Source organism: Branchiostoma floridae, chromosome 1 (assembly GCF_000003815.2).
Source record: "Branchiostoma floridae strain S238N-H82 chromosome 1, Bfl_VNyyK, whole genome shotgun sequence".
In the NCBI taxonomy this organism is placed as follows: Eukaryota; Metazoa; Chordata; class Leptocardii; order Amphioxiformes; family Branchiostomatidae; genus Branchiostoma; species Branchiostoma floridae.
This window is the reverse complement of record NC_049979.1, coordinates 27722701-27748671: the sequence shown is the minus strand read 5'-3', so window position 1 is coordinate 27748671 and position 25971 is coordinate 27722701. Positions and strand designations below refer to the sequence as shown.

General features: G+C 38.4%; 1 protein-coding gene across 1 annotated transcript in view; it reads left to right on the top strand.

The window, feature by feature from the left end:
- Positions 1–491: 491 nt before the first annotated feature.
- Positions 492–25971, top strand: part of LOC118419221 (ryanodine receptor 3-like) — a 129206-nt gene continuing 103726 nt past the window's right edge. Inside the window, exons 1-18 of the mRNA XM_035825574.1 lie at positions 492–712; positions 8624–8761; positions 11062–11118; positions 13298–13399; positions 14481–14555; positions 15350–15425; positions 18491–18603; positions 19570–19666; positions 20049–20142; positions 20411–20485; positions 21002–21060; positions 21478–21575; positions 22070–22186; positions 22719–22882; positions 23663–23722; positions 24445–24563; positions 25376–25440; positions 25763–25898. Coding sequence (XP_035681467.1) covers positions 668–712; positions 8624–8761; positions 11062–11118; positions 13298–13399; positions 14481–14555; positions 15350–15425; positions 18491–18603; positions 19570–19666; positions 20049–20142; positions 20411–20485; positions 21002–21060; positions 21478–21575; positions 22070–22186; positions 22719–22882; positions 23663–23722; positions 24445–24563; positions 25376–25440; positions 25763–25898 — 1690 coding nt within the window. The 5' untranslated portion in view covers positions 492–667. The remainder of the gene's footprint in view (positions 713–8623; positions 8762–11061; positions 11119–13297; positions 13400–14480; positions 14556–15349; positions 15426–18490; positions 18604–19569; positions 19667–20048; positions 20143–20410; positions 20486–21001; positions 21061–21477; positions 21576–22069; positions 22187–22718; positions 22883–23662; positions 23723–24444; positions 24564–25375; positions 25441–25762; positions 25899–25971) is intronic.

Below are 25971 nucleotides of genomic sequence, written 5' to 3'. Positions count from 1 at the left end.
ATTCAACTCAAGGCGAAGGAAAATAATATAACGAAAAATCACAAAATATTTCCTAGGGTTCAACGGGGAAATTATACTGTACTACATTTTTTCTAACTTAATCTTTATTAGGCAAATCTGTCAACATTTACATGTTTTTGACTATGGTTGATTAAAGTAACAACTACCTAGTTTAGCAATTAATTGCAAAGGGAAAGACTGGGTCCGTACATTGAAAATGTATCTATCACTGGTCATTTAGAAAAGGAACGTCATTAGATATCACTAATTAATATTTGAGTTACATAATAACTTTTCCCGGTGGCATGTATGACAATGCGCCGCCGCCAGTCTCTAGGAAATATTTGCTCGTCCCAGAGGGAGTGGCGGCGATAAGGAGAATGCTGACACGTTAGGCCGGAGACGAGCGGCGCATGTGGAGCGGTCGATGCCCGTATTTGTCAGTGGCATCCACAAATATCTCCCGATCCCAGGCCTGGTAGAAAAGAGCCACGTATCCTAAATTCTGCCATGATCCAAATTTAGCCGTGGTTAAACAATCTCAGTAATGGCCAGCCTCGCTTAGCACCCGCGAAGTGTGTGTGGGATCTCTCTCTTCTGTCTGGGCTCAAAAAACATCTGACTTTCGCCGGGAAGCTGTGGGAGCTGTGTCCGTCCGTCAGTCAAGATGTCTGCGGGCGACACGGAAGACGATGTGTCATTTCTCCGGACGGTAAGTTGTCCGACAGTTTTGTCTTGTCAGAAGAGGACTGAGACCGTGCAGTGTTGGAATTCAAGGCGTGGAGGGGCAGTACAGTGCAGAACCTGGCAGCAGGCTGGATAGGGTCTCTTGGGAAAATCCCTTCCAAAATCGCTTCTAAACTAAACACCAAGGCCGCCAGAATTTTACGTTACAGCAAAGCTTCATTAAACAGAACTTCCTATATCGTATGTTAACTATGATATCGTATGCTAGAAAGGTTTATAGATATTTTCTGACAGAACATTTTGAGTGAGAGCGTTGTTTTTTCTTCGCGATACGGCGTTATGTATCATGAGGGATGCATGCAACAGTGCTGCACCGGTAATATTATCTCCAAGCAGATGTTGGGGGAATATCGTTTTCAGACAGCTGTGCTTCTTTGACACCCCCCCTTACATGGCCATTACATCTATGTACCAACCCCCCTCCCACCCCTCACTACACCCCCCCACAACACTCCTATTTTAATCCTCACGCCCCCTCTGTCTCAGTTTATTAAACTTCTGTAAAGACCAGAAACAATTGTTGCTTTGAAGCATAATACAGGGCCGCCTGTATGCCCCGTTTCCGTAAGGCATAGGTAGCCTACTTTGATTTCTCGTAATTCATTGGACAACATCTTGGCCATATAACTCACATAATTCGTTGAGAGGCGTTCAAATTTTGTGTAATCGCCTTTCTTGTTTTTAGCTTTATATAGAATTAGAAGTGGTTGTTCTGAATTCAGCGTAAAGCATTGTCGGGACGCATAACAGTTAACCTTATTGCTACCTTCAAATCAATGCTAGTCAACCAACTGTTGTTGCAACCAAAATGAACATATTGATTTAATTCTAAGGCAAAAAGCAGACTGGGCTCAATGCCAGGGCTTTCTGTTTGGGAATATGTGATTGTGTTTTATGGGACAATTTTTCATGTTGATATATTATAGGTCAATGTTTATGACCCCCTTTTTATAGCTGAACAATAAGAATCGTTGATTTAAACCAACAACCCACTTCTAGCAGCATGGTGCTTTACGGTCAATTGACTGGACAATTGACAATTTGAAGCAATTATCTGCAATGTTATTGTTAACAATAACATCGTTGTACATAATTTCACACAAGTATTGTGTCTTAACTGCCAATTTAATTTCTTCCTTACAGTGATGTCTGAATTCTGCTGAATGAACATTAAATTATTTGTATTATACTATTAATGTAAATATGCATACATGTACCAATGACTAAATTTCAAATCAATTCTTTGTTGTTGTTTTTTCAGGCAGAGGTTATTGTATGATATGACGATATAATGAAATAAAATCAAGAAGGATTTTTCGCTTATTTCGAAAATCCTTTGTTCATTTTTACCAACGGCCTGCAGTTTTTATAGCACTGTACTGTAAAAGTTTAATTTAATGTTTATAAACATGGAATGTAAAGTTAGATTAAAAACAAACCCTTTTATTGCTGAAGAAAACTGAGATGGCAAAGTAAGCCAAATTCTCTTCATCCAGTAAATTCATCCAGTTTTGTAGTTTTGGATGAAACAATTATGAGGTATATAGTAATAATACATTGGCGGTTTGTATTCAAATGGAACCACCGTGAACTTTTCATGATTTACAGTATAGATTACACCATCAATATGGGGGAAACTACACTCTAAGGACCTGCTTGGATATTTGAAGGTGGCCTTCCATGGGGGATCTTTAATCCTCTTTACTGTAGTAAATAATGGCAAGCTGTTTCCACCGACTGTAATTTGAAAGGAAAGCTGTTACATTTCAAGTTGGCCATTTATGTTCGATCCTGAATTTTAGCGTACTGTACAATACAATAGATAGGTGGTCCTTCTTTGTTTTGATTTTAGTGGAAAGTGCTGTCTCGTGCAAGCTCCCATGCGGGAGAAATGTAGCCTGGGTACCATCCTACCGGAGCTCCTTACACTCGTGTTTTTTTGACCTGAAACGCTTCGTTTTTGCAAGTCGAGAACCGGTCCGCCGTACTAGTACGCATGTAACGCATCCCTATTTTTTTAGGGTAGCAAGTGTAAGGAGCCCCAGGAGTAGAAATAGGATGGTACCCACTACCCAGGCTAAGTGAAATGCAGGTGATAAGTTCACTTAAAATTATAAAAAGCACTGAGTGACTTGCCTAAATAAGGCCTGCTTTAGAATGACAAAAGTTATCGTCATGCTACTATCATTGTGAGTGACGGTTGCCTTCAGACGCACAGTCAGGAATTAAGCATCGTGGGATAGCCATGGTGCAGGATCACATCACTGTACAGGTGTGACCCACAGTGACCTCTTGTGCACAAATTCAAATTGGCTGGAGAACTGCTGCTTTTCGTCACACAGCATAGTGTTTTTTGTTTGTTTGCAAAAAGTGTTGTCCTGTAGATGACATGCTGAGTACACGCAAAGAGATTAAAGCGGCCCGAACAGAAATGGGCATTACCTGGATTGAACCCCATGTTCGTAACCTTCGCCAGGCATGTGGATTAAGGAATGGGGCCATACCACTTGTGGCAGGATATCGCACTGGAATAAGTGGTTTCGGATGAGAAAGTATGTTTCCATTACTGACTACACTACATGCATATTTACAAACTAAGTAAATGGCAGCATTTTGCCTTTCAGGACAGGAAACAGCCCGCTACATGCTTATAAGCATATATGATCCAGTTCCTTTGCTGAAGACAATTCGGTTTTAGATACGCAAGGAATAGTCATAGACCTCTGGCTGAAGCCTAGGGTAGGGTTGCATGACCAGCTCGGAGGTGGTTGCACGATTCAAGGAAAATCCGTCGCACGACTATATTATTCTGATCCACTTTAAACGGATTAAATTCACCCTGTATGTCACGGTAGCACAACTATACAACTTGTCAGTCTAAAGCGGGCCAAAGTGAACAATCCATTTTACTGGTATATTTGTATGGCTTAGGCCCAATCTATACACAGTTTTTACCGATATCGGTGGATGTGTCGGGAGGGATCTGGAACGCTGGCCGCGGGACACCCGTGGCGCTTGCAGTCATAAACAGCTATATAGCCTAATGAGCCCGCGTTGTATGCTAATGAGCCTTCCCGAAGTCGGGACACATCTACACGCGCGCGGAAGCTGTCGGGGACCCCTGCTAAGCTATCGGGGACCCCTGCTAAGCTTTCGTACGAATGGTCCGGACCTTTCGGGAGAAATTTTCCCGATATCGTAATGGCGATATAGCAGTTCCATCTAGACGATGAAAAAAAGCTGTCGGCGAATGGTTGTAGGCTCGCCGATATCGGGAAAAACTGTGTGTAGATCGTGCCTTAGTCTAAGCCTAGATACAGACAATATGCAAGGTAAAACCGTCTGACATCTGATACCTCCCAGATTTAACACGTGACTGTCAGGGGCACAAATACAGATTATATATGCTAGGATATCTGTCAATCATTATCATCATCATCATTATCTGTCATCCCTGGTGGGTGGGGCAAGACATCGCACAACTGTCAATAGCTATCATTATACAATGGGAATGGATCAGTAGCAATTCACTTGGTATAATCTGAATTCTGGAATTATTTTTCTGTGCATGTTCTCGAACAGCCACACCTGCTTGAATATTGCTGAGTAGTATTGCCTCTCACAGGTGTACCGGTCCGTAGAGTCCACAAGGCTTTTCTACAGGGGCATGCATGGATAGTAGATAGGGCTGCGTACATAAACGTAACATCAGGTACATTTGGACAGGTACCAGTACAGAGGTTTAGGTACAGGTCTCCCTGGGTCAACAACTAATGTCACAGTATTTCTTAGCTAATCATGCCTATAAGAAGCTTTAAGTAAAAGTATTCATTAGAGATGCCTGATATGTATTTCAGTTATCAGCATGCAACCTAGTTACATGTACATTGTAATTTGCAGTTTCATTGCACTTGAAAGAAGTGTCCTGTTCATCATTGTTAAAGAAGTAGACCCATGGAGTTTACCTTCTGGAGTAAAACATCCTTCTTAGCTGACTCAGCAAGAGGCAATGATTTGTAGACTCTAATTAGTTAGAGCTAATATACTGTAGCTCTGTTAGCTTCACTGCCTTTTGTTAGTTGCTAGTCGCTGTTTAAGCTACATAGCATGTAGAGTATCTGCACCCAGAAGCTATGAGTTTGAATCCTGGCTGTCGCTCACCTGACGTGAAATCTACTGGAAAGGGTTGCAGTACAATCAGAATGGGATATTAAGCTTTGGTCCATTGTTTATTACTAGAGAACTATGCTTGTTGAAAAGAGTTTGGGGAATTCGAATACTGTAAATATTGTACATGTCTGTCTGCTCTGCCACGACCAGTAGCTCTTCAGTGAGCCAAACTGGATCAAGGTCATTTATGTCAGAAATGAAATAATACGCCATTCAATGTCAAAATGTCAAGGTCATGGATTCTAGATTTGCATTGCAGACCGTCATATTTGTTGGTGACTTGGACTTGATGTCATAGTGATGGTATATATTATTAATGTAATGTGTTCATTTCTGATGTAATGATTATATTCTGTTATGGCACACTTAGTGTCTAGTATTATTAACCTTATGACTTTTAGGAGATCCATTTTGTTGTCTAAAAAGTAAGAGCTTAAGTTTGACGGATACATGTTCAAGCCTAAAAGTGTAATGTAATAATTCAGGCAAACAGAAAAGGAGATTGAAAACTTGGCAGTATGGTCAAATTAAACAAAGAAGATGGGCAGAGATAGGCACTGCCATATGTACCATCTGGTGCAGGAAGAACTTAAACTTAACTAACATGATGATGAGAGACAAATTTCGTACAAACATTTGGTAGGAAGACGTTTTTTTATTTGTAAATGGCAGATGTACACATTGTTGGTGTCTGAAATTCCTTGCTAATTTACGTTAAATCCTAATACTATAACATTTACTAATTATGCAAGAGCTTTCAGTAACATATGGTATTGTGATGTCATTATTACTATCCAAGATAATGTTACATTATCTCAAATATGTGCTGCTTTTACCATACATGTAAAGAAAATACATGTAGATAATGATCATTAATCTTAATGTACACGAGACATTAATTTAGTATTATCATAATAAACAATTGTGGTCAAGCATCTTAATAAGAGTATTGTTCACATAGACAATTGTGCACAAACGTCTAAGTACTTTAATAACTATATGTCCCTAAAATGTATAAAATCTATATGTCCCTGTTCATAGAATAATACGTACATCAAGTTCTAGCCTGGTTATGCAGTGGTGTTAATATATATATAGGACTGATTTTCACAGACGTTCAGTTGTGGCTTGATCATTACCATTAGGCATTACTATGGAAATATCCAAGTATTTGTCTTAAGCCCTCAAGCCAAACATAAACATATAAGTATTAAGGCTTCATAAGAATTATTGCCGCTGACAACTCCTAACACTTTATAAGGTGAACATTATCTTGAAGTTTAAGTGTAGTTGGTCTTAACATCTTCCAACCTTCTACAGTGGGCGACTACCCATTGGTCTGTGAATGGCAACTCAAAGCTACACCAACGAGGACCCTATATATAGCACGTCCAAGTATGCTAGTAATGTCATGCCTTTCTACCAAGTGCAGTATATGGTCATCCCGTTAGCACAGTTACTGGGCTGCATACAGTCTGTACACATTGACTGGACGCTGACTAAGCAAGTACAAATTTCTGCAAATAAATGTCCTGGCAGAAAAAGGTGTGACGTGTATAACTTTGCCCCTCGTGTAAAGCCCTCCCACTATCTTGAGTGTCTTGTCAGTGCGGAAAATATGCTTGCTATTTTAGCTATCCGTCACTGGCAAGCATTTTAGTCTGCATCTATTTTAGTCTGTTTGAGATGACTTTGATATAGTTACCTACAGCCAACAGAATATATCATGATGATTAACAACAATGGATTTGATATATGTAATAACATATAACGTTATATCATTAGGTTAAGTATACTTTCAAAATGAAATTTGTTGACTTGAAACAGTTGACGTCAATGTAAGTTAATGTCAAATACACATTGATCATTATAGTGTTAGTAAACTGAGTCCAATTTTGTATTTGTAACACCTATTCAGATGACAGTTTCAAACACATTCTTAAGGCCCTTGATACCTATTTCTTTAGGTGAAAATGAATACCTACACAATGTTATCTTTTGTTTGGGATGTGCTTGTCTTGGAGCTGGGGGTCTTGGTTTGAGGAGAGTCACACATCAAGTACATGATTAAAGATCCACCACACTGAAAGAAAAGAGCAGCAGTCTTTCCTGCTTGGTTACACATTTTTAGGACAGTACTGTAATTAAAAATGTATGATTGCTCCATGATTTGTATAAACTCTTAATAGATACACACACATATATATGTATTCATTGTTTGTTTTCAATTGGGCCTTCTTAGTATATTAATTCTGTGTGCTGTAACACTATCACTGCAACACTGTAACTTAGACAAGGGGGAAGATACTAGGCAGAAGATACATTTTCGCCATTTTAAGTTTGCGGTTAAGACATCACAGTTAGAATTGCAAACATAAAACCTGACCCATTCTATGGTACTAGTACATGTATAGTGTATCTGATACAAAATACGTCTAAAGCAGCTTTTTATATAATAATTATAAAAAAAAAAAAGGAGGCAAAAGGGACATCCTTAATGATGAAAAATCATTATGGACATGGAAACCAAAAATGAAGATTACAAGGTTTTTAGAAAAATGAAACAAAGGGGAAGTTTCTGTGCACACTTGAATCTTTTAAACTACAATACACATAGTTAATTATACAGTCACTATTTCCAAAGCCTAATTTCTTTTCAGAGCATGTTTTGCACATTGTTTCATTTATTATTACAGATAAACTCCATAAACCCAATTGCAAAGAAGATTTTTGCTATTCTGAGCTATGCCTATTGTCTGTGACGAGACAGAACTAATTAATCTATACTTGAAGATTTATCGTTTTAGGGAAGCCAGTCCCCTGCAAGGTACAGTAGCTGCGAGAGGTGTTATCTGTTTCATACAGACGCCTATAAACACACTGATTCCAACAGATGGATTGATTATAAACTTCCACGACCTCATACCTTTGCCAAATCATATTAACCTTTTCGAGTGATATACTACAACGGTATGTTTCCCATTGATTATGCTTATAATGCAGAAATTGTCTCAGTCAATCATCGTCTATAAGAAAATCATCGTCTATAAAAACCCGAATAACACAAGGTATTCAAAGAATGAAAGCCTTATCTTGGCATAGCAGGGTATTGTAGCATTTCCTCGTTAATTATTTAAACAAGGCTCTGATTTGCATTATGTGTAATAATGTTCACCTTAACTTAGGTTCATGATGTCACAAGTATGAGATTCCCATCATTTACCACTATGAAGTTATATTATTTTCCCCCATTGATTATGCAAATAACCTCTTAGTTACATGTAACATGTTTGAGAGTCCTATCATGGAATGCAGTGGATTCATAAATTTTTAAAACAAAAAACTGTCATACACTCAAATGTAACGTAGTGCCATATTGTACAGTATAAGATAACACTGTGTTTAATAATTTGTAGTAACAGCATATTCAGTTGTCAAAGTTCTTCTTGGAACTTTTGGGACTGCATTGTCAGCAAAGACACCTTTAGTGTGGAATACAATGTACAGTACAAGTCAAAATTGCCCTGAGGAAGATGAAAGACCGTATAACAGAAACATCAGCTTCCTTTAAAATTTGTATATGTATATATCCAAGTTGTGAATAAAAAGCTTTGTTATCCAGTGATGATTTTCTTACTTGATAAAATTATTCACGCATGAAAGTATCAGTAGCTGTTTACTAAATTCTCTTCTCTTATGTCTGCAGTTGGACACGGTGTGTCTTATGTCCAACTTCCACAAGAAAGAAGCAGGAGGAGGTCAGAGTCATGGCGAACGTATCATGCTGGCTGCGGAAGGGTTCGGCAACAGGAAATGTTTCATCGAGAGTTTGCAGCGCAAGGAGGTCAGTGATACATTTAAAGATTATTTTATTAGCTTTTCCCGACTTACAAATGCTTGGGTTTTAAAAGAAACGTGCGCAAGTTTAAATGTCAACATCACGAAGAGAAATAAACAAAGGTTCCAAGGATATAAAATTTAAATGCATTACTTAATACATTATCTGAACCTTGGAGCTATGATCAAACCAGAGTTTTAAAAGAAAATACAAAATTGATTCATTCAATATTATTAATTCAGAATTGTGTATATATATCATGTCTCAGAGAAAACTTTTGTATACATCTTGTTTATATTCGTATACACTCAAATTTGTGTTGTAATTTTATGTTCTTGTTATGTTCTTTTATTCTAACATGATTATTATATTATGCTTATAGTTATGTAGACATTAAGAGCAATAATGACCTGCTTCTTAATAACAATAATGGCAACTGCTAGCAAATTTTGTTCTTATATCTAGTCTAAATTAAAGACAAGACTTTTCTATGTATCAGTATACTTTTTTAAGCAGTCTGATATCAGTTTTTTTCTATGACGTTTTCTGTATTAAAGTGCTATGAAGATCTGAAAACTGACTCAGAGAGACATACATTTTGTACGTATTGTATTTGTGATGAAGCTCAGTTCAACAAGGCATTGTACATATTACATAATCATAAAACTATATCTATGTCGCTTTGTGGTGCTTCCTGTCCTCTGTACCCATGAGTTTGTCAATAATAACAGGTGAGCAAACCGTCCTTGTTTTGTGTTCGTAACAAGACTAATTGTTATCCAACTGCTTCTCGCTGAGTGTCTCTGTTTGTGTGACCCTAAGTGATGTCATGCGCTTGTGTGCTGCAGCTATACCGTCATTGTGTCAGGTGATACACACGTCATCTATAAACAGACACGGTAAAAAACAGAAAGACCACATTTTCGAGGAAAATACAGGATGTTTCCAAAGGGGATATGTCAAATATGCGATACCCTGTTTGCATGATGAAAGCGTTGTATATATAAGATATTTGTTTAAAAAGGGAAAAATGAATAAAGAGAATATCATAGATTTTAAAGAAATATTTCCTCTAGCGTCATAGACCTGCTGTCTGAGCTGCTGGTGCTTGCATGACGTAATGGCGATTTTCAAAGATATATAGTGCATACAAAATATGACGAAGTTTTGACTTAGTAAACTTAGTATAATGTAATGAAATCCTTGGCCACAAAGTTTTGGCGTAAGTCCGTCAACGACTGAGGAATTAATCAATCCATTAACTAGCTCAAATGATCATAAGTCAAAACGTTGCATTTTCATGTCATATTCATCTAACTGCCATATTGCAAACCTACATTTCCATGAAACAATTTGATACCCATTGGTGTTACAGTAATACATGTACTTGCAAGTTATTATTATCATCTTTCATTGAATTTCATGCAAATCCATCCTGGTAACATGTGACGTCTGGAACTGAGCTCCATCCACTTTAGTAATCAAATCTTTTCAGTTCTTCAAATATGTTATAAAAGATAGACCAGAGAAAATTTAAATTAGACTTAAGAGGCTAATAGTATGTACTTTTGGTCACATTTAGTTTGTAAGTGACTCTAGCAGATTCTTCAAAAATATTCCATGATTCCTAAAAGAATATTTCACGTCTTGAATTTATCATCACAAAGCCCCAAAGCTTTTTCATATACTTTTAAAGCCACTCCCCCAAAAAACAGAAAAAGGTCTACAGCCCTCAGAAAATATGAAGAACTTCTTGGTCAGAAGGCAGGTTGAAATACATTTGTAACGCCTACCACAGTTGACAGATTGTGGGTTGTAGATTTGATTCCAATCAGTCCTGATTTTAAAACTTTGAGGGTTCAAAAGTAGAAAAAGAAAAGGCATAGCAGAAACAGAACATTTGCCTTCCTTGGTAAGTTTCTATAGTACCGGGCTATAGAAAAGAAAACTTTTTACTGGAGATGCCTATAGATGAATTGTTAGGCCCTGTATTCCATAGCAGATTGAACACTTAAAGAAGACTATCTGACCTGGACCTGAGGTGACAAGACTTTCCTTGCTACTGATGCCTTACAGCTTTCATGATCAGTCTCTAACAACTGATAACGACTGCTTAGAATTCAGCAATCTCCCTCAGCCTCCTATAATGAAGGTACAGATAGTGGTTCAGACATACAAGGCACACATTAGCTTGTCCCTGAATGAGCTTTTATCATTCAGGACATGTCTGCTCGCTTTGCTATTGTACCTGATAGTAGGAGCTCATGGGATTTCTGGATTTTTGGTTTCCACCTATTTTCTGCCAGGCAACAAGCTCTGCTGGGTCAGATCAGTCAGATTCTCCCGCTCAAGATGATGTACCGGTAAGTTTCTTCAACATCGAGAACTCATGCTGAAAGACTGGAGCAATTGCTTCTTGTCGTGAGATGATTTTAAAGAGAAGGAGTCATCTTCCAAAAAGAATGATTTCTTTGAGGTGGTACAGAAGGGCGCCTGCCACATTTTGGGAAATAAAAACAAATACTAAACATACCAAATACTGTATGAAGACAATCTACCTTGGCCTTCTCTATTTATCGCGTGGACACACAGACAGACAGACAGACTCACATGGACACCTTCTTAACAACGGCAGGAATTAATTGATTAAGACAGCTATCTCGCTCAGTGATCTTAACATCTTTTCTCCAATGAAACCAAGAGACAGTGTTTGGACTCCAATTCCCTTGTAATTTACTGATGCATCGAATTGTACGCCAATCAGACCGCATCAGAGGATAAAGTCATATACGTTGATCGTTACATGTTACAAGTCAGCTCTAAAAGCCAATAACACAACACAACACGACACAAGAGAACATTAAGCTTTGGTCTATTGAATTTGTTCATTGTACTCGTTGAAAACAGCTAGGAGAATTTACAAGGTTCATTAATTGAACCTGTAAAAACCGTACGTGTGTCTGTGTCCTCTGTCATGTCCAGTGGAAGAACTCATTGAGCTGAAGTGTATCGATATAGCTTTCTAATTTACTTAATAAAGGCAGGGCATGTAGCTGGCAATTGTATACAAGTTCTTGGTTGTGAAAGAAGAATCTTATTCTCCAGCTGTAACAAGTACATGTATCTTCAAGTCATCACGCACCCTTCTGAACTACCTTGAAGATGTGTATTCAAGAAAATGTGATATTTCTCCAAGTTTGACGACTTGCTCGTTTGAAAAAAGAAGTTACGGAACAAATTCTTCAGTCTAGGTCTGCACCACATACCGGAGAAAACAAATGACTAAACACAATTGATACTTCATTTTTGTTATTTCACATCATGGCATTCTACGACATTGGGTTTCTGATATGCTTTTGCAATTGATGGCATATATGTGGACGTGCACGCCTATATCATCCATGTAATCAAAATGAGCATGACCATCCCACAACCATCCTTTACTTTCATTCACCAGGAATGCACAACTCGGGATGCAATGAGTCAGGTAACCATGGCAGTGTACAAAATACTTTTCTGGCAACCTGGGACAAAAAGTTGCATCACTTAGTACAATTCACTAATTTCTCCAAAAAAAAGGTACAATACATATTACATGTTTGGCTGATATGAAACGGAGCTGCCTTGGTTCATTTATTTCTTCCAAGTAAATTGACAACAAAATCAAGTTCTGAGGCTGAAAACCTGAGTTGCACCCTGTGCAACCTGAATTTAGAAGTAAGTTGCACCAAGCAAAAAGTGGTTGCAATGTGCAAGTGGGTATTTTGCACGCTGCCATGGTAACACTAAAACACAATTATAATATATGCAATTAATTTAACAATATCAAGACTAGTTCATGGGTACAGACAAACAGAGGAAGCACCCAAATCGATGATGCTTTAAATTTAAACACGCCGAGTGATTCTGCACACCAAAAGACAATATTGTAAACAATGATATAATTGCATCTTCTACTAGAGGAAAGGTTTGTGTGTATTCTGCTATTTCCATGTGAAACCAATATTTGTCATGTTGCTATGCTGTATACTAGTACTTTGTTCTCTGTGAAGTAAGGTTGTCCAATCGTCTCCGTATTGTAATGTTGGCCGTCACAGCACTGTGAACTGTTTTGCCAGTTACTCTTTATAAAGATATGGGACTTTTCTTTTTTTATCATTTGAAATTATGAAATTATTATGAAAGGTACCTGATCTACCTTGGACTCATGTTTAATTCATTCATTAATTCATTGTTTGTAGTGATGATGATGATGATGAATTCAGTATCATTTAATTCATGTCATTTTCTATCTGTGATAAAGACATAATGAGTAAAGCATTTATATTTCCTATGGGGCCTATAATACAGAATTGCTTCCATCTTAACTCTTAAGACTTACAATTTCATCTCTTCACATGTGTTTCTCACTGTCATATTTCCATCATTCTTTCATATCCATGACTTCTGTAACTTCTGTAACTTTGTTGAAGACTTTGCCTTCAGTATCCTGAAGTATGATTTTGTTTGTGGGACTTACTAAAACTGTTTGCCATGTTGCAGTCTGTCCCTCCAGACCTGTCTATCTGCAGGTTCCTGCTGGAGCAGGCTGTTTCTGTACGAGCCTTACAGGAGCTGGTCACGGCAGAGTCTGTAGAAGACAGCGTAAGTAGAGCCTTGTACCTAAGCAGAAGGTAACAATACAGGTACAGGTACATTTTTTTTGGCAAAGTCTGGTCTGTACCTGTATCTTGATGACTACTTGTTTGATAATGGTTGATTATCGATAAGGATTATAGCTTGTTTGAACTGATAACAATGTAATGTTTATTTTGCAAGACATACAATGTAATCCTTCTACATGGCATCTGTTATGACCACCACTAGTGTCTATTGCTATGAGGTAGCAGTACATGTGTATAGGTACACAGCTTTAAGTGTAAGGCTTACATTAAGTTCTCTCATACTTTAATAGTCACATGTTTGTAAATGTCTGAAATTTCAATAAGTAGCAATATTGTCTCATCATTTTGTTGCTATTCTACTACATGTATTATATAATAATAGTATGATTGTGAATCCTGAATACTTTATTCCAAATTCTGGGATGAGTAAGACAGGTGTCTAAAGTAGGGCTGGGTATCGGTACAGTGTACCGGTACAAAACCGGTTTTTCTTATTGGACCGGTCCAGAAAAACCGGACCTGAAAAAATTAGGTGGACCGGATGTTGGACCGATTAGAAAATTAACAGATTATTTTATGAGGCATTCACACGTTTTGGCGCTTGCAGGTGGAAGAAAATAACAAGAGTGAAGTAGAATAGAGTTTATAGTAAATTTCCACCACGTTTTACAGCCAATCGTACAGGTTCAGTAAGCGTTGAAGGATTTTAAAACGCTAGTGTAAGTCTAATACTCCACCAAATAGATCTAAGGCTTTGTAGTGAAATGGACCATTGGTATGAGTCATACTGCATCAGGTCCAGGTTCAGGTCCGGACCTGGACCTAATCCTTTGGACCTGAACTGGACCTGGACCTGAATTTTCTGTACCGGTACCCAGCCCTAGTCTAAAGAGAACTGAATACATCAAATGATTCCAAATGTTAGAATTGTGAGATATGAGGTTGATACTGAACTACAATCAGAACAAATACCTGCTACAGCTATGGCATGTTCTTGCATGGTCATAAGGCAATATGTATCGTGTCAACAAATTTTGAAATCATCTTTTTATTCCTTGCAGCCCGCTGCCTCTCAGAATCACAGGACACTGCTGTACGGTCATGCTGTGCTCCTCAGGCACATGCACAGCAATATGGTAAATATGGACTTGTTCTTATCTATGGAAATTGAGTTGGCTTAATAACGATCACAATTATCTTGACAATGAAATGTTGTAGCTACTCTTCCTGTCATTGACCATTAACGCAACACTGTAGAAAACAACATGAAACACTGGAAAAATAACTTAAACAGACTGTACATATAAGAAAATTCATAAAAGACATAAATGATTAGCCTGAGTTTCATCTTAGTTGGTTTACCAGGGCTCCTATATTCTCGCCTTACTAACAGTCTGGAGACAATGAGATTAATTTTGTCTGCAGTTTATGCATCCGGTCAGATCTTGGCCAGGCACGTCTAATGGTCCCTTCTATCTGAATGGTCAACCCCATGGTTGTCAGATTAAATTCTTAGGCTCTTAGATTTAGGGTATTTTGTCATAATTTCAATTCTGCATACTGTACTGAAGATATAAGATGCTGTAAACCAGTGCAGCTTTTGTACTGATGAGATTTGCTATGTCATACACAAGTCCAACATTATAGTGAATCTTCCTTGAAATGAAACTATAAGCTTGAAGCATCCGTGTTCGAAAGTGGGCTGTAACAGTTTTGAACCCTCGGCGGGAAAAAAATCAAATGTATAACTGCCACATTTGCCTAAATGCAGTTTGATACGAACAGCTAAGTTGACAAGCCCATTTAAGCTTCAGTTACATGTGTACCATGCTGTGTTGATTGTCAGTTAGTCTAATATAAAATTTTTTTGTTCCAAAGGTCTGCTGTACATTACTAATATCTATTTCTATTTGTACTTCTCATCCTCCAGTACCTGTCCTGTCTGTCGACCAGCTCTTCTAAGGATAAGCTAGCCTTTGATGTGGGATTACAGGAAGGTTCCCAAGGTAAGGTTCTTCCCATGCATTGACGTACAGTAATCTTCTAATGGTAGTGTGCGTAGTCCAGTGGTTAGCGGCCCTGCCTCTGGACCAAGAACACGTGATTCGTATCCCAGACGTGTCATTCACCCGAGATGCACGCTACTGGAAAGGATCAAACTCTTTGGGCCACACCAATTTTATTTTTTGCTTCTTGGATTTTTTCAGAAAAAATTGGACCGACAAGTAAAAAAAAGAGTCTGAGACATTTTTTCAAACACCAAAGAAACAACAGCCTGAGGAGTTAAATGGCACATTTTATGTGATAAATCACTTCCTTTGATTTGTTACTCATGTTATGAATAAAAGGTTTTTAGACTGATATTATATGTATGTGGCTCTGAATGGCAATAGTTACAGGTTTGGGAGCAAAACATGTACTTTTTTTCTTAGGAATTTTTTTAAAATGAAAAGGCAAATCTGAGAAGCAACAAATAAAATTGGTGTGGCCTTAGGATGGGATGTTAAGCCAAGGTCCGTTGTTCATTGTGCTTAAAAAGAGCTGGTAGAATTCCCCAGGTACAATGAACCTGTAAATACTACACATAGCATCTGTCATTATTGTCAGTTGAAGAATAGCTCTTCAGTGAGCTAAACTGGTTCAAAATCACTCTCACCTTATTAGAGGAAGCATGATTAGACATGTGGCTGAAGGTGAAGTATCTCTCATTTTGAGCATGTGTCACAGATCGTGATCTTGTTTGAGAGAGATGAGAGAGAGAGCCAGATGAGGGCCACTTTCATTGCATTTTAGCAATATTGTGCATTAAAGCTCTCTTGCTTTCCAAGCACTAGGGATGGTGTGTCAAGAAGAAAATATCAATGAAACCGTTTTTCAGGGCTGTGTTCAGCTTTAAATTCATTGCCGTCCCGCTCATTGTTTGAGGGCCCATGTTGTCAGTTTTCCTGGTTAAATCTGTCATTCAAAGCTTACAAAAATACCCGTTTCATCAGTTTCATATCATGCAGCTGAGATTTTGGGGACGGATGGGGTAAATGTTTGTTCCATATCCTAACTAGCAATTTTCCACCCCAGGATGGATGGATGGGTCCTGGAGACAGCCCTGCTTTTTTTTTTACATTTTGCAAATGATTTTTTTCAGCAAATCTAGTTCAAATTGGTTACCACCTACCCAATACTTCCACTTTTTCTAAATCCCTTGAAATTTCCCCATAGACACAGACATTAAGTATCCTGTAGAAAACTATCGACCATCTGCATATGACCTGCATATCCGGCACATTTGGCAACCATACATTAGATTTTTTTCAGCAAACCATTACAGCATCAGTAAGATAACTTAGCCCCCCCCCCAAAAAATGCTGATATCATTGTAAGGACATTCAGTCAAATGTAAATCCTTCTTTTTGTTATAGAAAGCTCATTTTTTTTATAAAAAGAGTTGACTTTGGCACAAGGGTATCGGCACATACCTTCTGAAAATGTCTAATTTTTTTTTTCCGATTTATATGAGTGACAGTTGATTTAATGTTGGCTGCCCCTTGGATGTCTGCCAGAAGCAAAGAGCAAATCCCCTGTCACACACTTACTGTAGGGGCTGACAAAAAGTCATGTGCTATGATAATACATCTCTCTTCAGGTCACATGCATATTTCTGTATCTGAATCTCTTTTACAGCTGCTACAATGTTGCCAGTTGAATTCAGAGCAATATATGCAATATGTTTTATAAATTAGAGGTTTTCAACTTGGACTACTTTCAAATAAAAGAAGGGAAATAAAAACTTGGCACGTTATGATGTTTGCAAACACTTAATTTTTGTTTATTTTAGTTGGTAGAAAGTCTGCCAAGTTTTAATGAATGTGGCGTGTATTCAGGGCCTAATTGACTGTTTTGAATCGATCCCCACTTTGTTCTTCACTAGCAGTTAGTTGTAAAAAACAGATAAGTGATAAGCAGCATGTGACCTACAGAGATATAATCATTGTTGCATGTATGCAATCAGCCTCCTACAATAACTGTGATGGAGTCAGTGGCAAATATCTATTGAACCACCATACTCTCATACTGCACTTTGCTTCTGATGGCCTTCTAAGGGGCTGACCATACGGGAGGTTCAATTATACTTAAGACATTAAGTCCACAGTAAAAGAAACATATTTCCTTGGCTGTGCTGTCTTGAAGGTCGATAGGGAGATTTGCATGTAGAAGGTACTGGAAGGTAGTACATGTAGTTGTAATAGAATCTGATAATGAAAGGTGATTCTTGTAGCTACGACATTGTAGTCAATTATGGTAGCAGCTGTGAGTTCACAACCAAGGACAGTATGTAATGTTAAATGTGTTCTCTGTTGGGGCTCTAAATGTAGAACATACTGGAAGGTAGTAGTTGTAATGGAATGTCTTAATGAAAGGTGATTCTTGTAGCTATGATAGTGTAGTCAATAATGTTAGCAGCAGTTGTTGATTCAGCACCAAGGACAGTGTGTGATGTAAACTGTGTTCTATGTTGACACTCTGAAGCCATAGTGCAACCAGGATTGAGTGATGCATATTGTAAGCTTAGTTGTGCATAATATGAGGTAGAGACATACATGTATCAATTATGTGATAAATAAGCCCAGATTAGGCATTGAATGAAATACAACCAGGCTATTAGCTAGGATTTTATCATAGGGGTTCCAAATTACTTGGTGAGTCGCAATATTAGTGATATAGGTGCCACTGTTGTAGGGGGGCCTGAGGGTATCCACCTTCCATGTTGTAGAGTTTTCGAGAATTTTAAGTAAAAATAGTGCTTTCTAAGGTATCCTCAAGGGCAATATTACTGTGACTGTGACCACAAATGACCTAGTGGCATCCCTGGTCAATCAGAATTTCATGCTTATCAGAGGACCTGCTTCCCAGTGTAAGGGCATCTAGTGCTTCCAATGTCTTGTTATTTTAAGAAAAGCACGTCTAAATGACCCCTGGATACATACCTGGCTAATAGCCTGAATACAACATCTTGTATATATTTAAGGAATTTGATGAGCCTGACATTACTACCTTTGTAACTGTGTGATTACAGGTGAGGCATGCTGGTGGATTATCAAACCTGCGTCCAAGCAAAGGTCTGAAGGGGAGAAGGTCAGGGTCGGAGATGACCTCATTCTCATGAGTGTGTCCTCAGAGAGATATCTCGTAAGTACATGTCATGCTGTTGTTATTGGGTGGGCCAACTACAAATACTCTCTCTTTGTAGCCAGGGACTGAACTGCGAGGAGCTTACCATAGATGGGGCTAGATTGCAAGGGTCTGGAGCGGCTGCCATTTGGTGCTAACTCAAGTGACTTTGATACGACAGCAATTGCCCCATGTGCATCCTAAGAACTGTAGGTATAAGCAGTTTTCATATGAGAGCTGAAAAGTAGCTGCTCAGTTCTCAGAGTCTGCTAAAGCACCTCAATGGGCTACGCCTGTTGGTGACAAATTATTTCTTCAACTTTGCAAATTTTTCGCCATTTTTGCTAGTGGTTGCACTGACGTGCAGCACACAGATAGAATATGTGACCTCTACAAACAAATGGCTGCATCTGGAATTTCACATCCTCAGTTTTGCCAGCAAATTAGATACAAGATTCCTTAATCCAATAATCAGAAACCGCAGTGTTCCCATTGAATTAAAAACCAATGCACAATGATTTAGTAGTGATCTTGCCTGTTGGTGAGTAGTTTCAAAACGATTCGCAACATTTTACCATTTGCAAAAAATTGCCTTTTCAGGCGATCAATTGGCAAATGTTGGTGACTGTCAGCAAATGTCTTTTGCAAACTGTTGCCAACATGTGCAGAACAGTGAGATGCCTCCTTAAGTATTATGGAGCTTTGTGTCAAACTATACCATGTACTTTACCCTTAGTCAGGAAAACAGAATGGATGTCAGGATCTACATGTATGTGGAAGTTGTGAGGTTTTACTAAGAAAATACATATATAGATTAAAGCTATCAGCAGCTAATGCTGCTGTGACAATGGCAGAATGGACCATACCACAATTCTGCACAATACTTACTAATATCTTTCTGTATGCAACTTAGCTGAATCCCTACAACAATGTAGTAGTTTGTACGATTGTGTTCTTACGCAAAGTGCTTGTGTTGCCCACCAGCATGTTACCTTCAATGGCGGCTTTGGTGTCCAAGCAGCATTCCAGCCCACCTTGTGGTCAGTTGTACCCGCCAGTGCTGGGGCTGACCCAGCACAAGGTAAGGGGTGTCCAGAATCATTGCAAGGAAGGTTGTTCTACAAGTGTGTCAGAATGAGTGAAAGAATTGTCTAAATGATCTATGTTGACACAGAGATGAAGATACTCAACTTGGCAACTATCTGTTAAAAATTGACAGTCCATAGTCGGAACTATGTTTGATGTACTGATAGTGGTGTTAACATGTGGCCTAGTGTAGCTCCATTGTGATAAATTTATCTGTCCAGTTGCTTGAGTAACTGTTACCGGTATCTTATTACCTAGATGTCTAACCTTTATCATCGGACCTTAGATTTTACTTTTCATTGCCATTTTGACTGTCTCAAATACATTGTCACTCCTTTTTTCAAATGTGCTTGACTGAAATGTGCATTTTTTGACAGGGTTCTTGGATGGTGGAGATGTGTTAAGGTTTCTGAGGATGGATGAGTGTATGACAGTGCCTCTAGTGGTGGGGAAAGACGAGGAAGATGCAAGGTACAATAACACCACCAGTACTTTCTGTCAATTCAATTTCCTTTTAATTTCCTCAACGTTAAAGATGTCTTCATGATTCATACTCAATGTCACGCTTTGCATTCGCTTTATTTGTATAACATGCTTCCTTTCATTACTCCAACTTTTTCTGTTAGAATCAATCAAGTCAAGTAACATTTACTGTCTTTATATATACTGTATATATGTGACTATTTGTTAGTAGCTTGTGCCTTTGTCCAAACCTTCAACATGTTGAATGACTTTACAGGCCAGTACATTACGAGCTTGGGGAGGTTATAGACCATGCAAGGTCACTATGGAGGATAGAGCTTTTGAGGACCAAGTAAGTTCTAATTCCTTGGCTTTTTCTCTTATACATTTTCGTCTTGACTTCTCACCCTTAGTAGATTATAAAGGTGCCCCAGAATCCAGAGGGGGGATCCTGTTTTTCAATAGATGATAATTTTAGGAAGTAAAAACTGCATGTGAGTCCTCACTAGTCCCGCATGCACATAAAAGCCTTCATTAATCTACTGAATTCCCCAAGTACCTCTTATTGAATTAAGCAGTCTCAGTTTATGACTACAATGTGGTTACAGAATTGGTTATCATTCATGAACATAATTCTTTGGTTGACGTGAAATTGTTTGCCTGGAATAGTAGTTGTGAATTCCAAATTTTGGCAACTGTTCATGTTCACATACAGATTTCTGATGTATACAATACAAAGTCATGGATCTCTCTAGGGCCAAGACAAGTACTTACTGTATATGTATGCCGAGATATACTATTCTGGTCCTTTGTCTAGCTCCCATATTTGCATTACATTGGTTTAAGATCTTGCAAATGTTTCCCGCAGATGGAGCTCCCAACATATTGACTGGGGTCAACAATTCAGGCTACGTCATGTAACTTCAGGTATGGCAATGTTTTTCACAGTTCTGTCAGATCAGAAAACTTACATATGCTGTGTGGGTACAGATTACCATGGTAGCAAATAGGAGTATAGAAACAAATAACAGTGTTTAAAAGTAAATCCATTAAGATGTTGCTGTTCTCAATAAACCAATTCTGACTATCCATTGCAATTACTTCAACCAGTTCAACCAATGATAGCATGGCAATTAATGGTTTGACCAATGAGAGAATGACTAGATGTCTGTCAAATTTTTGCATTTCTATTTTTTGAGGGAGGTGGGCAGGGTTATGGGATAGGTCGATTACTGTTATGTTTGATCAGATTCTCATTCTTAGCTTTTTTAGCCTTGTTCATGGTTTGAGCTGAGCTAACAGAAAGACAGTCTATTAAGTGATGTCATTATTTCAAAATTGCAGGGAAGTACCTGACCATCAAAGACAACCGCTTAGTTGTTATAGTACCAAAGGATCAGTGTGACGCTAAGTCCGGCTCGTTTTGTATGAAAAGGACAAAGGTGAGAATTTTTTTTAATAACATTTCTGTAGTGAATGATAGTCACAAATAGAAATGATTACTATGAGGCTCTGCATGGTACTCTAGTTCAATGGCTAATCATTTGTTCGTAGCCGCCAATTGAGTGATCATTAGTACAATGCGTGAAATGGAAATAAGTGCAGCTCTTCATTCAGCACCAAGGTCAGCACCTATGCATAAGTTAGAGAATGTACACCCAGTGCCCATTGATTCTCATGTTGTAGGTCTCACACGCCTACAAGACTTCACCAATCATGGCAGTATGTAGAAGGGTGTGCTGGTCATTTTGGTTGGGTCAACATAACAATTTTTGATATCACCAATACCTATATTGGGACCTGTTTGAGGCCAGCGCGAAGACCAGACTGGCTGTAGTACTGGCAACAGCAAGAAAATATATTATGATGATAAAAGCCTTTGATATCAAGTAAGTTCTGTGCATAATGCTTCTTTCTTCATTTTTCCTTATTCCAGGATGACAAGAAAACCTGGGACAAGAGGATTATGGGAATGGGCACACCCCAGATCAAGTATGGAGAGTCTCTTGTCTTCATCCAGCATGTGGACACGGGATACTGGCTGTCTTATCAGGTAGGTTCAACAAGCAAACAAGCAACCTGAAATGGGGTAGACGTCATTTTGGAATAAATACAGATGTGGCTGATTGAATGTAAATATTGGTGTACAAATATAATTGGAGGGAAAAGGATTCTGTTCTTTTAATTGTTGTCAGTACCCTGGGTGCTGCCTGGCATTAATTGTTTATCAGTTGTTGTTTCCTTAGAAAGGTGTGCAATGTTCTATTGGCTGACCACATTTCAAAACAACTGACTCTTGTGTAATACATCTGATAGGAATGTCCAGTTAATCCAATATGTAAAAATTTGAACAATTACACACAGCAAAGAGTTGCTACTTAGGGGAAACTTTTAAGATGCACTCTGGTCTTCTTCAGCACGATTAAGTCTGATCTCATGTTTGAGTTCTCTCATCTTGAGACTGATGATGTTGATTACCTATTGACAAGAGTCAGTTATACACAGGCCTCAGTGTAGTGACATTACCTGTCCCTGTTTTATCTGTAAAAAAAAAATCCAATACTGTTTGTGCCTTTGTCTAATAGGCAGCTAGTGGCAAGAGGACTCAGCTTGTAGCCACCAGGCGGGCCATCGTGTCTGTGGAGGGCCACATGGACGACAGCATGTCCCTGCAGAGGGCCCTGCCTGAGGAGGCACAGGCCGCCAGGATCGTCAGGAAGTCCACCAGCATCTTTGACAAGTTTACCATGTACGTAAACAACCCCATATATAGTCAGATGTATTTTCAGTAATAGATTCATTTCATACTTGGTGATAAAAGACATGATGCAAGACCACATGCAATCAGATTATTGTACATTAGTATTTCCTGATTTTCAGTAAAGATTTATTTTATATATGGTGATAAAAGACATACACAAAACCACATGCAATCAGATGAATTTCCTGATTTTCAGTATTTGATTCATTTTTTATTCACACACTGAGAGTAGCAAGAAAAGACAAGTTGACATCTTTGTGTTGCCATTGTTTAATATATAATGTACATATATAGCTTCTAGTGTGCTTCTAGTTTTTTTTAATGATACTTTGTTAGTATTGCTAGCACACCTAATGGGAATAGTAGGAGTGACCCAGTGTTCTTGGCTAAAACATGAGCTGTAGCCATATCATTGCATTACTAGCTAACAAAAAAGCATTGTTCAGCAGTCTGAGAATCAAATGCTCTACCTTATTAAACCTTTATTATTGCTGACAAGTGTTGAGGTCATTCTGGTATTCACCTAGTTTCCTGATGGAGCAAAGCCACTTATTGATTACAAGTCTAACCATTTCCTTGAAGAAAGATATTTCTACTATATCACTAGTAGACTTCTATGTAACAAACTAAGCAAATTTATGATCTAAAATGATAACACAACATTAGCGCTTAAAAGATATCCCCCTCCCCTGTGAGCGGTAAGGGTGCATATCTATACATGCACCCTGCCTGCTCCTATACAAAAGGTCTGCCTCTTTCATGAGTTAGGTGGTTTGTTCACCTTGAGAAAGCAATGGGACCAAGGTGTTCAATACAAAGTGTGCAGAGGTGAGTAGTTTGCACTATCCACCGTGTAGTATACACATAGTGTCACTTGAGGGCCAACTCCAAAGTTGTCTAATTATATTTTTGTAGTTCTTGGCGTTATTATGTGAAAAAATGAAAGATAATCGTAACAATAAACAATTCTTTGTATGTCAATCTCCTTACTCAAAATTAACAAACTTGAAAAGAAACTTTGCATAAGACAACACTGTTCATAATAGATCATAAAAGTATGTCATACCTGGGCTGGTATACTGGTCAATAAGGGTATTCCACACCAGTCCATATTTTACGGTATATCCCAGGCTTCAAAATTGTATACTACACATGTAGTATTACAAAATATGGCCTTCCATCGAAATGATTGAACCCACTTTGTGTGCACTGCTTGCACTTCTGCGAGAAACTAAAGATCTATATTTGGATGTTGGAATTGATGTTGCTTAATTTCTGGTGCAATTAAAATTTGTGCTTTTTCTAAGTAGGTATGACATGAAAAGAGTACAGCATGTTTTATTCCGTATCATCCTCGGTCCCAATCCTCCAACGGTCAGAAGGGGCTACAGCCATCAGATGATGCTACAGTACTGGCGGTCGGGCTGGTACCTGGGGTGAAACGCTGCGCACCATGTTGTATTCTATGTTTATATTATAGATACTAGTGAATATGACTGTTCTGAGATGTTCCTGAGTACAGTGCCTGACAGTTTGTGTTGGTGTTCCAGTGACCTGGCCTACCTGTCCGTCCTGTCCAAGGGGCAGAAGATGAAGCTGGAAGTGGACGCCATCATGGCTGTCATTGCAGATCTCATCAAGTACTTCGCTCAGCCAGCGGAAAATGAAAGTATGTATGGCTAAATAACAAGAAAGATAGCCACAAAATAGTTTGTAGTATGTTAAGTGATTACTAGTCTTGGATCACCATCTGCTGCCGTATTCATTTCTTTGTTCTCTCAAGTATCATGTAGTTTTCTGGATAATCCACTTAGATAGAATACAGTTTGGTCAAACTTCTCAAAGCATAGAATGTCATGTAGCCTTCACTTTAATGTCATATCTGGGCCGTGAAAATGGCTGATATCACACAGGCTCCTATCAAATAATTAGAATGTGCTGTGTGTTCAATGAAAATTTGAACATTGATTCTTGAGAAAGACGAATAAAGTCAAAACCGGTTGAATACCATCTCTGAGCTGTCATTATCCCAAAGCTATGAATGAAAATTTGAACATTGGATATTGGACATTGGAATTGACTTTTTTTAGTTATAGGACACCAAAGTTTCTTACCTTCTGGCACATTTTCTACTGAAATTTGTGCTTTTCCATTTAAAATGCAACACACTGTATTTTGCATCACCCTTGACCCCAGCCCTCCCGTGGCCATCACGGCATCTTAGTTGGTCTGGTACCTTGAGTGATATAGAATACGAGCGATCGCTGGGTATTGGATGGTTGTTGCCTACCAGGACGTCAGTAGATTGGATAAAAAATTGACATTCAAATTAGCGGCTCAAATTACTGGTTAATATGTAAATCAACCTTTTGCCAAACACCTGCTTTTTGCCTACCACTGCGTCACCGTGACATCATCACGATCGCTCGTATACACCGTGTTGTTTAAAATTATGCATCATTCTGTATTTATTTCTATCAGCTCATGAAGAGAAGCAGTTGAAGCTGAAAACTGTGAGAAACCGTCAGGATCTGTTTCAGGAGGAGGTATCCAATCATGAACTTAAATATTTTTGTCACAATACCATATATGCCTGTACTTATTTTATCATGAATTTACTATTTAGATTTTAATAATCTGCAATTGTGCAATTGCCAACCAAGGTAGATTTGTACAAAGAATGCTTGCAAAAAAGTGAATAAAATGTACATGATTGTACACAATGGTCATGGCATGTACAAATGTACAATGAAGTATATATGTAAAGATATACAGTATTGTATAGTATGTATTTCATAGTTACTGTCTGTAGTTCCTATCATGTATACATGTACTACTCTACCTTCTCACGATGTTTGTGTCTGACAGGGTATGATAGAGATGGTGTGTAATGTCATCGACAAGCTGTCAGAGTTCAAGAGCGCTCGTTTGTTTGCCCAAGTGGCTGGGGAGCAGGCTGGACTGGCTTATGAGGGAATTGTGGACTCTTTGTACCAATTACTGGGTAAGACTGTCATAGGTCTTTTATATGTGTATGTAGTATAAAGGATATCTACTTTTTTTCACAAATTGTTTCT